Source organism: Amphiprion ocellaris, chromosome 3, assembly GCF_022539595.1.
Source record: "Amphiprion ocellaris isolate individual 3 ecotype Okinawa chromosome 3, ASM2253959v1, whole genome shotgun sequence".
Taxonomy (NCBI): Eukaryota; Metazoa; Chordata; class Actinopteri; family Pomacentridae; genus Amphiprion; species Amphiprion ocellaris.
The window spans coordinates 38,375,182-38,388,229 of record NC_072768.1 but is presented as its reverse complement, the minus strand read 5'-3'; the positions used below and the strand labels follow the sequence as shown (position 1 = coordinate 38,388,229).

At 38.2% G+C, this 13,048-nt stretch overlaps 1 protein-coding gene across 2 annotated transcripts in view; it reads right to left on the bottom strand.

Annotated features, from left to right (window-relative positions):
• Window positions 1-436: 436 nt before the first annotated feature.
• Window positions 437-13,048, bottom strand: part of wwp2 (WW domain containing E3 ubiquitin protein ligase 2) — an 88,515-nt gene continuing 75,903 nt past the window's right edge. For both annotated transcript variants that reach the window (XM_055009045.1, XM_055009046.1), the window contains 8 exons: window positions 10,152-10,311; window positions 5,214-5,347; window positions 3,884-4,024; window positions 3,074-3,194; window positions 2,761-2,865; window positions 1,965-2,061; window positions 1,556-1,628; window positions 437-1,094 (listed from right to left, as the gene is read on the bottom strand). In XM_055009045.1, the coding sequence (XP_054865020.1) occupies window positions 995-1,094; window positions 1,556-1,628; window positions 1,965-2,061; window positions 2,761-2,865; window positions 3,074-3,194; window positions 3,884-4,024; window positions 5,214-5,347; window positions 10,152-10,311 (931 nt within the window). In that variant the 3' untranslated portion in view covers window positions 437-994. The remainder of the gene's footprint in view (window positions 1,095-1,555; window positions 1,629-1,964; window positions 2,062-2,760; window positions 2,866-3,073; window positions 3,195-3,883; window positions 4,025-5,213; window positions 5,348-10,151; window positions 10,312-13,048) is intronic.

The following is a 13,048-nucleotide window of genomic DNA, read 5'->3' as shown; positions in this document are numbered from 1 at the left end:
ATGTTCTTAAATAGAAGTTTTACTTGTATATATGTAATCACTTTAGCTATTTTTAAGATTTTTTTTGGAAGATTTTTACTCATTTTTGAAAATATTTACAAGAATTTTCTTGCCAAATATGGGGGATTTTTAAAAAAAACTTTTAAGGGAAACTTTTTAAAGGAATTATTGGAATTTTATTCCTGAAGGTTTTGCAAATTTTCAGAAATTTGGGGAATTGTTTTGCTCATTTTTTGGATTTTTTTCAGACAAGGAAACAATATTTTTTGGTGCCCGTAAATGAGGACAACAGGAGAGTTAATTACCTATCATTGATGAATATGTAGCAGAAAACTGTCAAAGACAAGGTTTATTTTTCAAACGTTTTGAAGCCCAAATGTCCTCCAATATACACTTTGCACATGAGGCTGCCAAAATAAAAGACGCCGACACAGACCAAGACTGAAATCTCATTTATTTTAGTTATGTACAGGAGAAAAAATGCAGAATTTCACAATGAACAGAGGAATAAAAAATAAAATGCCATCTGATGTGCGTGTCCTCTGCATGGTGATAACACTCGCTGCTCTGCTCTGTCCTGTCGGGTTAAAAACGTACGTCTCTCTCTCTCTAGATATGTCGTTATACTGCATCTGCGGGTTGCTGTGAGCTGCTGCTGCTGCTGCTGCTGCTGCTGCTGCTGCTGCTGCTGACATTAAAACTATCATGTCTGGTTGTGGTGCAGGTCTAAGCAGAGGTGTGGGGGTGGATGTGCCGTCCGGTCAAACAAACACACACCGTTTATATGCATATACACAATGGCATTAACGTGAGCAACCACATACACACTCTCACACACACTCACACACACTTCCTCCATCATCTCCACCTGTAAATGATCCATCATGACCCTCCCCCTCCCCCTCCCCCTCCAGGTGAGGAGCTGCAGGTGATTTCAGCCCCGTGGTTCACAAAGTAAGAACAAAAACTATCCGGGTGAAGCTCCTCCTCGTCGTCACTCCTGGCCAAAGCCCTCCGTCTCCTCGATGGCGAACAGCAGCTTCTCTCTGAGCTGCTCCAGACTCCGGTAGGGAGGGAGGTCCAGACGGTTGAAGCTGCAGGAGGAAGAAAGAGAGCAGAGCCGAGGGATTTAGGACCTTAAATTAACACGGAAACAGATTAATGAATGTTGACAGAAAGAAGGAGAGAAGAAAGAAAGGAAGGAAGAAGGAGAGGAAGAAGGAGAAGAAAGCAAAGAAGGAGAAGAAGTAGAAGTAGAAGAAGACTAGAACAAAGTGAAGAAGAAAGAGGAGCAAGAAGGAAGAGGAGAAGGAGCAGAAGAAGAGAAAGAAGAAGATGAAGGAAGGAGAACGAAGAAGAAGAAGGAGAAGAAGAGAAAAGATGGAGAATAGGAGGAAGAAGAAAGAAGATAAAGAAGAAGAGGAATGAGAAGAAGCAGAAGGAGGAGGAGGAGGATGACGAGGAGAAGGAGGAGAAGAAGTGGAAGAAGGAGGAGAAGAAGTGGAAGAAGGAGGAGAAGGAGGAGGAGAAGAAGCAGCAGCAGTAGTTTTCTCACCATGTGTGGCTTCTTGGAAGCCAAGTCTCTTTCCCCACTTTGTCTATACAGAATTTCTGGGGACCGTTACTTCCTGTAGGACACAAAAGATCAAACATCAGCTGGAGAAAATCATAAAATCGTCATTACTTCTGTTTCCACGGCAGTAAATCCTTCTAGTGTTTCTACTGTTTGATATCTGAGAGATCCTATTCTGAACATTTACTGGTTCATAGATGTATTCTGGAGGTCGACTGGAACACGTTTAATCTTTATTTTCCTCATACTGGACATTACTGCACCTCTTCTGTCTCTAAACCTTTAAAAACAAACTACACTTAGATATATTTCTCCATCATTCATGGCTGTGAGGAGCAGATTCCTCCATAAAACCAGATTAAACTCCATAACCAGGATGGTGTTTCTGTACCGATGAGCTCAGCGAAGCCTCCGACCGGCAGCCGGCAGGTTCCTGTTACAAACTGCAGCAGACGGATTCTCTTCTCGTTGTCCATCTCCTTCACCACCTGCAGGAACATCAGCCTCAGTGAACCTGCTAGAAGTGTTGCACCTTATTCATCACCGGTGTCACTTTCTACAGTCGTTGTGGAGACTAGAATGACAAGTACTGAGTTTGTAGAGTTTCCTGTAAATGTAGAATATTTAAACATAGAAACGTTCCATTTGTTTCTACTATTAACAGCTGTGAGCGTTTGGAAAAATGTCCCATCTTTATTGTTTTTCATGATTTCTGTCATTCTGCATTTTTTGCATCTGTTTTTGTAATTTTTACAACTTTTCGTGTAATTTTTCCATCTTTTAGGGACGTTGTTACAGCTTTTAGTGATTATTTTTTCCATCTTTTAGTGATATTTTGCATCTTTTTGAATAATTTTGCATCTTTGTCATTTTTCATCTTGTGACATTTTGCAACTTTTTTGTGTAATTTTTAAATTTTTAGTGACATTTTTGTATCTTTTTGGGTAATTTGTACATCTTCTAGTGCCATTTTTCCATCTTCTAGAGACTTTTTTTGCTTTTTTTTAAATAATTCTGCATTTTTTGGTCAATTTTGCATCTTTATGCGATATTTTCACATCTTATTTTGTCATTTTTGCATCTTTTAGTGACATTTTTGCATCTTTTAAGGTAGTTTTTCCTTTTTTGGTGATGTTATATCAGGTGAGTGTCTGTGTGTTTGTCTGTGTTTCCAGGTGAGTTCCTACCTGCCAGAACCAGTGGATCTGTTTGCTGTTCTTGGTGTAATGTCTGTAGATGGTGTTCTTCTGCCAGTCGGCCAAATCGATCTCCTGCATCCCGCAGAGCATCAACTGAAAACACAGCAGAGGAAAGACTTATGAGTTTTGAATGAATGAACCACAAAAACTGCTTTACTCTTCATATTTGTGTCTGACTGACTGATGAGAGGCCAGAAGACGATGTTTACACACTGAGTCACTGCATCTCAGCCTTAGAATGTGGTTCATGTGTTTAACCAGGTGAGTCCAGATCTTTACAGGATTAAAACTAGATCCTCACCTCCAGCTCCTTCTCGTCGAAGTATCTCAGCCACTCCAGAGGAACCACCTCGTTGAATCCGTCCAGGAAGGCTTTGGTTTGTTCCTCAACCCCGCGGGTGAATCTCCAATCGGTCAGGAGGCTGCAGGGAAACAACGGGAGTTTAACTTCCACCTGAGATGAGAAGTTTTCAGAATCTTCCCCTAAAGTCAAAGAGCGTCGCCATGAACTTTGACGCTTTGCCATGAAACAGGAAGTGCTATGTAACTACCCTGTACATGCCCCAATCTGCCACAAAGTTTACATGATTGATCAGAGTCCTGACCTGCTCACATCCATGTGGCAAAATACATTCACAGTCATAGCGCCACCTGCTGGCAACAGGAAAGGACATGGTTTTACACTTTGATGGACTATTGTTAGCCAGTTACCCATATTAACCTTCCAATGTGGCAATGTAAGTCTTAGGGCACTGATGAATATTCATGGAGAAAATGGTAAGTTTTCATCAAACAGTGCAGCAAATTTCGATGTCTCGCCATGACAACTGAAGTGTTTATATCTCAGCTGCACATGATCCAGTCTGGACCAAATATCACATGCTGGACACCAGGCCCAGTCTGAAGACATCCACGTTCCAACACTAAGTCACAGTCAAAGCACCAACTATTGGTAAAAGGAAGTTACAGGCACATACTGTTGCTGCAAACTTAGTGATATAATCCTTGACACTGGTCAGCTAAGTCTCAACACCTTGACATGCTCCATGTTCAACAATGCTTGCAGCTATAATTATTACCGTGGCTCTCAGTGCTTCTTCTGCTAACTAACCTGATGTATTCCTCCTTGTTCTCTTTGGTCACCAGCACGTTCTCTCCATCGTCCTTCAGCTGGTGGGTGGAAACTTTCCCCAGAATCTCCATGTCCTGTGCAAAGTAGAGCTCCACGCCACACTCCTCCAGGTCGTTCTCTCTGAAAAACACAAATTACAGCAAAAAAACCTCAAATAGTGTTTTAAAGAGAACAGATTCTACTTTAACCTGCAGTGTGTTGATAAACACAATGTCTCAGATGGAAAACTGAAATTTTCATTATGATGCTGTCTCCACCATGCTTCACATCATGATGCTGCCACCACCATGCTTCACATCATGATGCTGCCACCACCATGCTTCACACCATGATGCTGCCACCACCATACTTCACATCATGATGCTACCACCACCGTGCTTCACATCATGATGCTGCCACCACCATGCTTCACATCATGATGCTGCCACCACCGTGCTTCACATCATGATGCTGCCACCACCATGCTTCACATCATGATGCTGCCACCACCGTGCTTCACATCATGATGCTGCCACCACCATGCTTCACGTCATGATGCTGCCACCACCATGCTTCACATCATGATGCTGCCACCACCATGCTTCACATCATGATGCTGCCACCACCGTGCTTCATGTCATGATGCTGCCACCACCATGCTTCACATCATGATGCTGCCACCACCATGCTTCACATCATGATGCTGCCACCACCATGCTTCACATCATGATGCTGCCACCACCGTACTTCACACCATGATGCTGCCACCACCATGCTTCACACCATGATGCTGCCACCACCATGCTTCACATCATGATGCTGCCACCACCATGCTTCACATCATGATGCTGCCACCACCGTGCTTCACATCATGATGCTGCCACCACCGTGCTTCACCTTTTTCGAATGGTAGAAGGTTAATTTTTCTTAAACTGTAATAACTAATTGAGCGGGTTTGACAAGGTCTACTAAAAAACAAAATATTGGTGGATAGTTTGATCCAAGTAGAACAGAACTTTAAAAAAGGTTCTTCAAAAATAATGAAAAAAATCCATCTAAAATTTCACAGAGAGCATTTTATATATCCAAAGTTTATGATATAAAACTTTAAAACAAACTAGAGATGGTCGAACAGAAGGAACCTGACGCTTTAAGATGGAATAATTTGTAAAAAAAAAAAAAGAAATAAAGCCACTAAAATCCTTATTGTGATTCTTTCAGTAACAAAACTAACCGCTGAACATGAAACTAAGTCTGAAAAGTGTTTTTATTTTTTGCTAATGTGAGTATAAAGTATAAATATGTGTGACAGAGCTGCTGCGTTACTTACTTGACCCACATGATGGAATTATAGAACTCTGGATCGATGGACTCCAGGTCCTTCAGGGTCGGTTTCTTGTCCAGCATCCTCTTGTAGAAAGGCAGCGTGAAGCCGGTGTCGATGAACTTCCCGTGGTACAAAGCCTACAGAAGGATTCATCACGTTAGACTCCTTCAGATCCACAGCGTCTATTCAGTTCCGATATTAAACTGTTATTTCATGGATTCTGGTGACACCTGGTTCAAATTAACGCTCCACAAACTGGGAATATTTTGGGCTCAGACGTGATTCAGTGGAGGACCGCTGGTGCCCAGTCAGGTGTTAGAAACCGGTTAACAGCCAGCCGCCTTTACAGGAAACATGAATGGGCCTTTATTTCTGGAATCACTTACAAGAGGAGGAAAAAAAATGACTGAAAATTGGTTTGTTATTCAGCCTCATAAAGCTGCTGCTGTTCAAAATTATGTCTTTTATGTCATTATTTTTATGGTAGAAACATCAAGGACGAACCATCTGAACTCCAGAATCTCACAGCGAGTTTGAAAGTTGTTTTTAAATCCTCAAAATTACAGCATTTACAAGCTAGCTAGAAAACTCCAAGTAGCTGCAATTACCACATACGTTCTACACTGGAATAAAATCACTCAACATTCCTGAGAGAAATAAATCCTGTTCAAATGAGACTATAGTTAGTAAAATAAAGATTCCTTCTTCTGTCAGAGAATATTTTCACCTTTTGTTGGGTTTGGAACGCATGTTATCTTCACAAAAATGACCAAAATGATACCATTTATCAGCAGGAAACTGTAAAAACACAAATATTAACCGGAATTTCCATAGCTTAAAAATGTGACATTTCATCTAAATCATTAATTCTACATGCTCTCATTCAAAATGTTCAAAAAGTTTTCATGCACTAGATTCTGTAAAAAAGTAAAACTTTTGCATTCATCAACGCAGTTGTGAAGCCGTGACTGATTCGGATATGTCCAACAGCCATACGACAAAAGTTCAGAGTTTTGGATTTGTAAAGGTGCAGTCTCAGAACTTTTTGATCAACCCTCACATCTACAGTATGTAGAGACTAAAACCTGTGGACACGTTTGAGTGACATTTTTGCATCTTTTTGGGTAATTTTTGCATCTTTTTCTGTCATTTTTGCATCTTTTAGTGACATTTTTACAACATTTAGTGACATCTTTTTCTGTCATTTTTGCATCTTTTTGGGTAATTTTTCTATCTTTTCGTGACATTTTTGCATCTTTTATGGTAATTTTTCCATCTTATAGTGGCATTTTTGCATCTTTTCATAACATTTTATTGCATCTTTTCATCACATTTTTGCATCTTTTTGGGTCATTTTTTGTGCCTTTTAGTGACATTTTGCATCTGTTTTTGTTGGTTTTGCTTCTTTCAGTGACATTTTTGCAACTTTTTGCTTAATTTTTGCATCTTTTTATGTAATTTTTGCATCTTTCAGTCACATTTCTCCATCTTTTAGTGACATTTTTGCATCTTTCTGGGTAATGTTTACAACGCTTTGTGTCATTTTTACATCTTTTTGTGTCACTTTTGCATCTTTTAGTGACATTTTTGCATCTTTTGTGTTACTTTTGCATCTTTTAGTGACATTTTTGCAACTTCTTGTGTCACTTTGCATCTTTTAGTGACATTTTTGAATCTTTTGTGTCATTTTTGCATCTTTTAGTGACATTTTTGCAATGTTTTGTCATCTTGTTTATGCTGTTTTTGTCTCTTTGTGTCATTCTGTGTCAGAAGACACTTGTGACTTCTCTCTCCTTGTTTCCACAGAGCTGTAGGACTTCAGATTGCTGAGAAAAATGAACCCACATTGAGCAAAGAAAAAAGAGTGGGCTTGAGAGGGTTAAACCATGGACAGAAATGTGTGCAAACAGCCTGAAACCGAGTCATATTCTTCCCTGGGCGAGTTTGAGCCTCATCCAGATGGAGCTGTTTAATGTAAAAAAGCCACAGAGGGCTGAGCGCTGGACGAGCCAACGACAACACAGACGCCTACCGGCCGACTGAGTCACCGTCTGTTCTGTCCGGCTGCATCCTGAACCTCCATCAGCCAGATGGACGGATTAAACACAGCCCAGGGCGGAAACCCAGAGGGAAAGGTAAAGAAAGGAGGAGCAGCTCGAGCATCTTTACAGTCAGCAGAGTGAGTTCAGGACTAAATATAGCTGCCGCTGCTGCTGCTGCTGCTGCTGCTGCTGCTGGGTGTTGGCTGGGTGGAGCTGTGAAGTCATGGAGGGTGGAGGTTCAGACCTACAGCTTCTTGGAGTTCATCCCAGAGAATGAGGCGTTACAACGCAAACTGGGCATGAAGGAGGAAATCTGCAGGACTGGGAACATCTTTGAAACTAAAAAACACTTGTCCAGCTTCACCCAGCTCTCACTAGTGTCATCATGTTTGTCAGTTTGGGGATTTTGGTGAAGTTTTGTTTAATTTATGTGACACCTTCTGTGAATTATGCTTCCTGTCAAATATAGAAAGTATTTATTAATAAAATTGATTCATTGACGATTTTAAAAAGTAGAATTAAAAAAAAAGTCAAACTGGATTTTTACTATAATGCTATGGTTTTTACTGTGTTATCTTTTTGTGACATTTTTCCATCTTTTAGTGGAATTTTTGTTATTTTTTGTGTAATTTTTGCATCTTTCCATGGCATATTTGCATCTTTTCGTGAGATTTTTCCATCTTTTAGTGGAATTTTTGCTATTTTTTGCGCAATTTTTTTCATCTTTTTGTGGCATTTTAGCATCTTTTCGTGGCATTTTCTCATCTTTATGTGGCATTTTTGCATCTTTTTCTGCAATTTTTCATCTTTTTGTGTATTTTTTTCATCTTTTCATGGCATTTTTGCATCTTTTCGTGGCATTTTTGCATCTTTTTCTGCAATTTTTCATCTTTTTGTGTATGTTTTTCGTCTTTTTGTGGCATTTTTGCATCTTTTCATGGCATTTTTGCATCTTTTCGTGGCATTTTTGCATCTTTTTCTGCAATTTTTCATCTTTTGTGTATTTTTTTCGTCTTTTCGTGGCATTTTTGCATCTTTTCATGGCATTTTTGCATCTTTTCGTGGCATTTTTTCATCTTTTTGGGCCATTTTGCTATTGTTAGTTTTATGTCTGTGTTATTACTGGATTCTTGCTATATTATTATGGTTAGTTTTTTTATGTTACGATGATGTAATTGGATTACTATTGTGTTATTACCAGTTATTGACAAGCAGTTTTTTTGTGTGTTTCAGTTTCTGTTGTACGGAGAGAAAATGCTATTTTTGCCCGTTTGATAACGAAAGATGAAATAAGCGACTTGCTAACGGTAAATGCCTCTTGCAGAACTTTACTAAACCAACATCACATACGTTAGTGTGAGTCGGAACAGATTGGAACATTGGAGCAAGCAAATGTCGACAGCAAATGATGCTTCCAGAGTAAATATAGATGAGTCAAATCAACTCTGTCTACGGCCGAATCATAAAACAAATCAGTCATCAGGGATTCTCCAAGATGTGCCTACATGTTGTTTTGGTCCTCTGGCTGAACTAAAACCCAACTCCTAAAGTCCTGTCATTGACGACCAAACTAAACTTTTTCACCCTTTATATCTTTGTCTACCTTCGCTGGCTCACTGCAGACGATCAGCAATAACTGGAAAATGAGAATTTCTCCATAACTACTCGTCTGAAATGCAAGATTTCTCTGTTAGACAGGAAACGTGAACATATTCTTAACACAAGATTAAAAACTGCAGCAAAAACTGACTTTTTCAGGTTGCTTCTCGGAAATTGTTATTGTTTCCCGTATAGTAGGTCTTCGGTTTACAACATCCTCAATCTACAGCGTTTCATGGTTACGTCACGTTATCGCCAATAAATTTATTAAGGAAGTCTTGTTCCATCATTCCAACAAACGGCGTTTGCGATGTTGAAATTTCGTGCAGGAACCAGTTGGTGAGCGGAACAAACGAATACGTCGTCACACGGCGCTATACGAGGAAGACGGCTTTGTTTGCATTCAGCGGTTCTACGCCAAGTTGGATTGTGCAACAGTCGCTTTCTTTCTTTTGTGCTGTTTTTTTGGAAACTTTTTGCCCTTCGTTATGGCTCTCAATCGTCAGACTCTTCTGATGGCAGTACCATGGCAGTTATCACTATGTTAGCGTAGGTGAGTGACGTAGGTACTTATGTACAGTATGGGAGTTCCGATTTATTACATTGTGCCGTAGGAATGGAATGCTGACGTAAGTCGAGACCCCCTGTATTAGAAAGGAATATTAAAAAGAAAAGAGGGAGGAGAATAAACCCTTAAGACTTTTTAACCTTTAACCAGCAGCCAGATAAGCTAGCTTACATGCTAATACCAGGTATAAGTAGACATGGAAGATTCTAGTTCAGATCCAATAATAACTCAGTCGTATGATTTCCCACGGATGAAATTTTTTTAAAATTTGTGGTCCACAGTGGTCGATTTGTAGTAGTGTTTGCTTGTCGTCATGGTTACAGCGATGTCGGGATGCTATCTCGCAATGATACAGAAATTTTTAAGAAATCCGTGGATCCAGACTATAAGCCGCATCACTGCTAAAATCTAATCAGGTGGTCCTTGTGTCATTTCTGACCTTCCCTGAAAATTTGATCCAAATCCGTTTGTCTGTTTTTGAGTAATGTTGCACACAGACACACAAACCAACGCCGATCGTCACATAATTCTGCTGCGTTCCTCAGTGGAGTAATGGGACGAGTTGTGGAAGAAACACTTCTGTGGTGTTTTATTTTCACACCTCCTGCCGTTTGCTTGATAAATGATCACCTAAGATTCAACAAATTGCTTTTTAATGTCACTAAAATGTGTCTGAGGCTGAATTTTCTCCACAAAAACAACTAGACTAGCAAGCAGTAGGAAGCGTCTCACCATGGCGATGAAGCGTCCGATGAAGCGGAAGTAGGTGAGGTGGTCGGGATTGATGGAGGACGCCGGGTTGATCTGCAGACAGTAGTTGTTCTTACCGGCGTACTCGAAAAGGCAGTACATGGGGTTCAGGACTTCATGGGACAGCAGGAAGAACCACTCCCTGAAGAGCCACAGGACACACGGAGATGTTTAAATCATCAGGAACCGATTATATTTCACATTTTAACAACAACGTGGATTATTATTGGACGATTCCAGAGTTAAACACATCATTTTTAAAAACTGTCTCGAGAAGAAAAAAACTATGAATTTCATCACTGACAAACAATAAAACACCTTATTTTTGATCCAGATATAAGAAAAAATCTTACAACAACAACAAACAGCAATACAAGGTTACAGTTTACAGCAAAGCAACAAAGAAAATCTGCATTTTCAACAAAACAAAAACACTAATTTGAACAGAATTCTTGTTTTAAACCAATTTAAAGTAGATCAAGAAGCATTTGTAATATTTTTTCATCTACTATTAAAGTATTAAATTTATTTAACCTAAATTTTTGGTCGATTCCAAAGATTCCAGCTTTAATACTGACTGATGTTTTGTAAAACAGACGAACACACAATTATTTGCATCTATATTTTTGACTCCTCTGTTTTAAAGGTTTATTTCACCCTCAAATAAACAGATTTTCCCTCAGAGAATCAACTAACAACTATTTTCATCATAGATTAATCCGTCATTTATCCTCTCGGTTAACTGATTAGTTGTTTGGTCGATTAAATGTGAATAAATGGTGAAAAATGTCAGCGTTTACTGTTGCAGAGGAGGAAAGAAAACTGAAAATATTCCCTTTTTAGAGGCTGAAATCAAAGAATTTAGCCTTTTACTAAAACTTAACAACTTCACTTTTTGTCTCATTTTTAAAATTCTCTCATTTTTATTGTTTTGAGTCTCATATTTAGCATTTTGCATCTCGTTTTTGTCCTTTTTGGCATTGTTTTGTGTCTTGTTCTTTTATTATTTCCATTTTTGGCAGAACATAACTGAGAAACCAAAACTGACTCAGCATTTTCGTTTGTTTTAAATCACTTTGTGTCTCTCTGTGGTCTCTTTACATCTAATTTTAATTGTTGTCAGTCTCATTTTGCTTGTTTTGTATCAGTTTTTTTTTTTAGTTTGAGTCGCATTTTGTGTCGTTTTGACACTTTTGTCTCCACATATTATCGATATTTAACTATTTCCATGTTTCCAGCCTCTCTAGTCTTTTTCTGTCTACTCTGCTCATTCTCTGTAGAAAGATGTTTCTCCATGCTGAATGTATCTCCAACAACTTGCTCCTCTGTTCACTGTTTCTGAGCCATGATGCATTTATTTTATTCATCCAGTAGCTTTGGTTTTCCTCTCAGTCTCTCCGAGGAAACGATGCCTGCAGTTCAACCTAAAAAACTGTCTGAATTATTGTCATGTGACTGTTGGTCACAGCTGAGTCAGTTTTGGTTTCTTAGTCCTGTCAAGATGTGGAGAATTTTTTGTTTTTTTACAGAATCTTGTCAGAACAAATGGTTTATTTTTTGCAAATTTCTAAATAAGACATCTAGAATGAAATATAATGATTTTTAGCTTTGATTTTGTAATTTTCTTTATTGAATCTCATCTCATACATGATTTGATTAAGGACTGTTGGAAAGTTGAAAATGTCATTTTTTAAAAACGTTTTTACAGTTTCTGGCTCTGATAAATGGTGTCATTTTGATGATTTTTTACATATTTTCTAAAGGTAGCATACCATTCATCTCCTCTCACACATGGCTGTTGGTCAAAATCTGACCTTTCTTTATGTTTATTTAGTTTCTGGCTCTCATTAATGCTGTAATTCTGAGGATTTCTTTTAAAAAACCATCCCTTTCAAATTTTTGCAGATTTTCAGATTCAGACGTTGATATACAAAGTGACTAAGTGACTTCTTGATATACAAAAATATACAAAAAAAATACACAACTAAAGATTAAAAAGTAAATTAAGTAAAAACAGCAGCATGTTAGCATTTTTTATTAGGCATAGATTCTCTGAATTTATGGTTGTCAGTTTTTCTGGTGATCATAGAATTTTGTATTTCTAGTTTTCATATAGAATAAAGTGATTTTGATTAATTTTAAGCTCTTTTTTAGATTATTTTTGCTTTAAAAACTCCATAGTACAGATCATCCATTCCAGGACAAAGGAAATGTTGAAAATCTGACAATTATTTCTGTTTTTACAGTGTCTTGCTCTGATAAATGCTGTAATTTTGAGGATTTCTTTGAAAAAACTGGCCTGAAAATTTTGGGATTCAGACATTTAATCTAAGTGACTTCTTGCTCTATCAGCACATACAAAAAATATATAAAATTAAAGATTAAAAATTGAAGCAAATTAAGTAAGTTTTGCCACTGATTTTAGAATTTTTATTTTCAGTAAATTTTTGAGTAAAACATGTAGAATAAAGTGATTTTGATTCCTTTCAAGCTTTTTGGGGGGATTATTTTTGCTTACAAAATTCCATAACACACAAAATGTGTTCAAAGACAATAAGAAAGTAATAAATCTGACAATTATTTCTGTTACTAGAATTTCTTGCTCCGATAAACGTTGTAATTTTGCAGATTTTTAAAAAAAGAAAGCAACCTGCTAGCAGGTTTTGACGTTTGGAGGGTTAATATAAAAGTGCATTTGTGCTGTTGGATCTTATGACCGTCAACAGACTGGACTTCTCGTATCAAATTGGACCCCAGAAGGACAAATAAAGTATTTTGAAGCGAACAGAAAACTTTTTTAATCTTATTTTTATTTTATTAAACTACCCTGGAGAAGAACTGAGGTTAGAACACACAGTTTAAACCCAAACCGGACACAT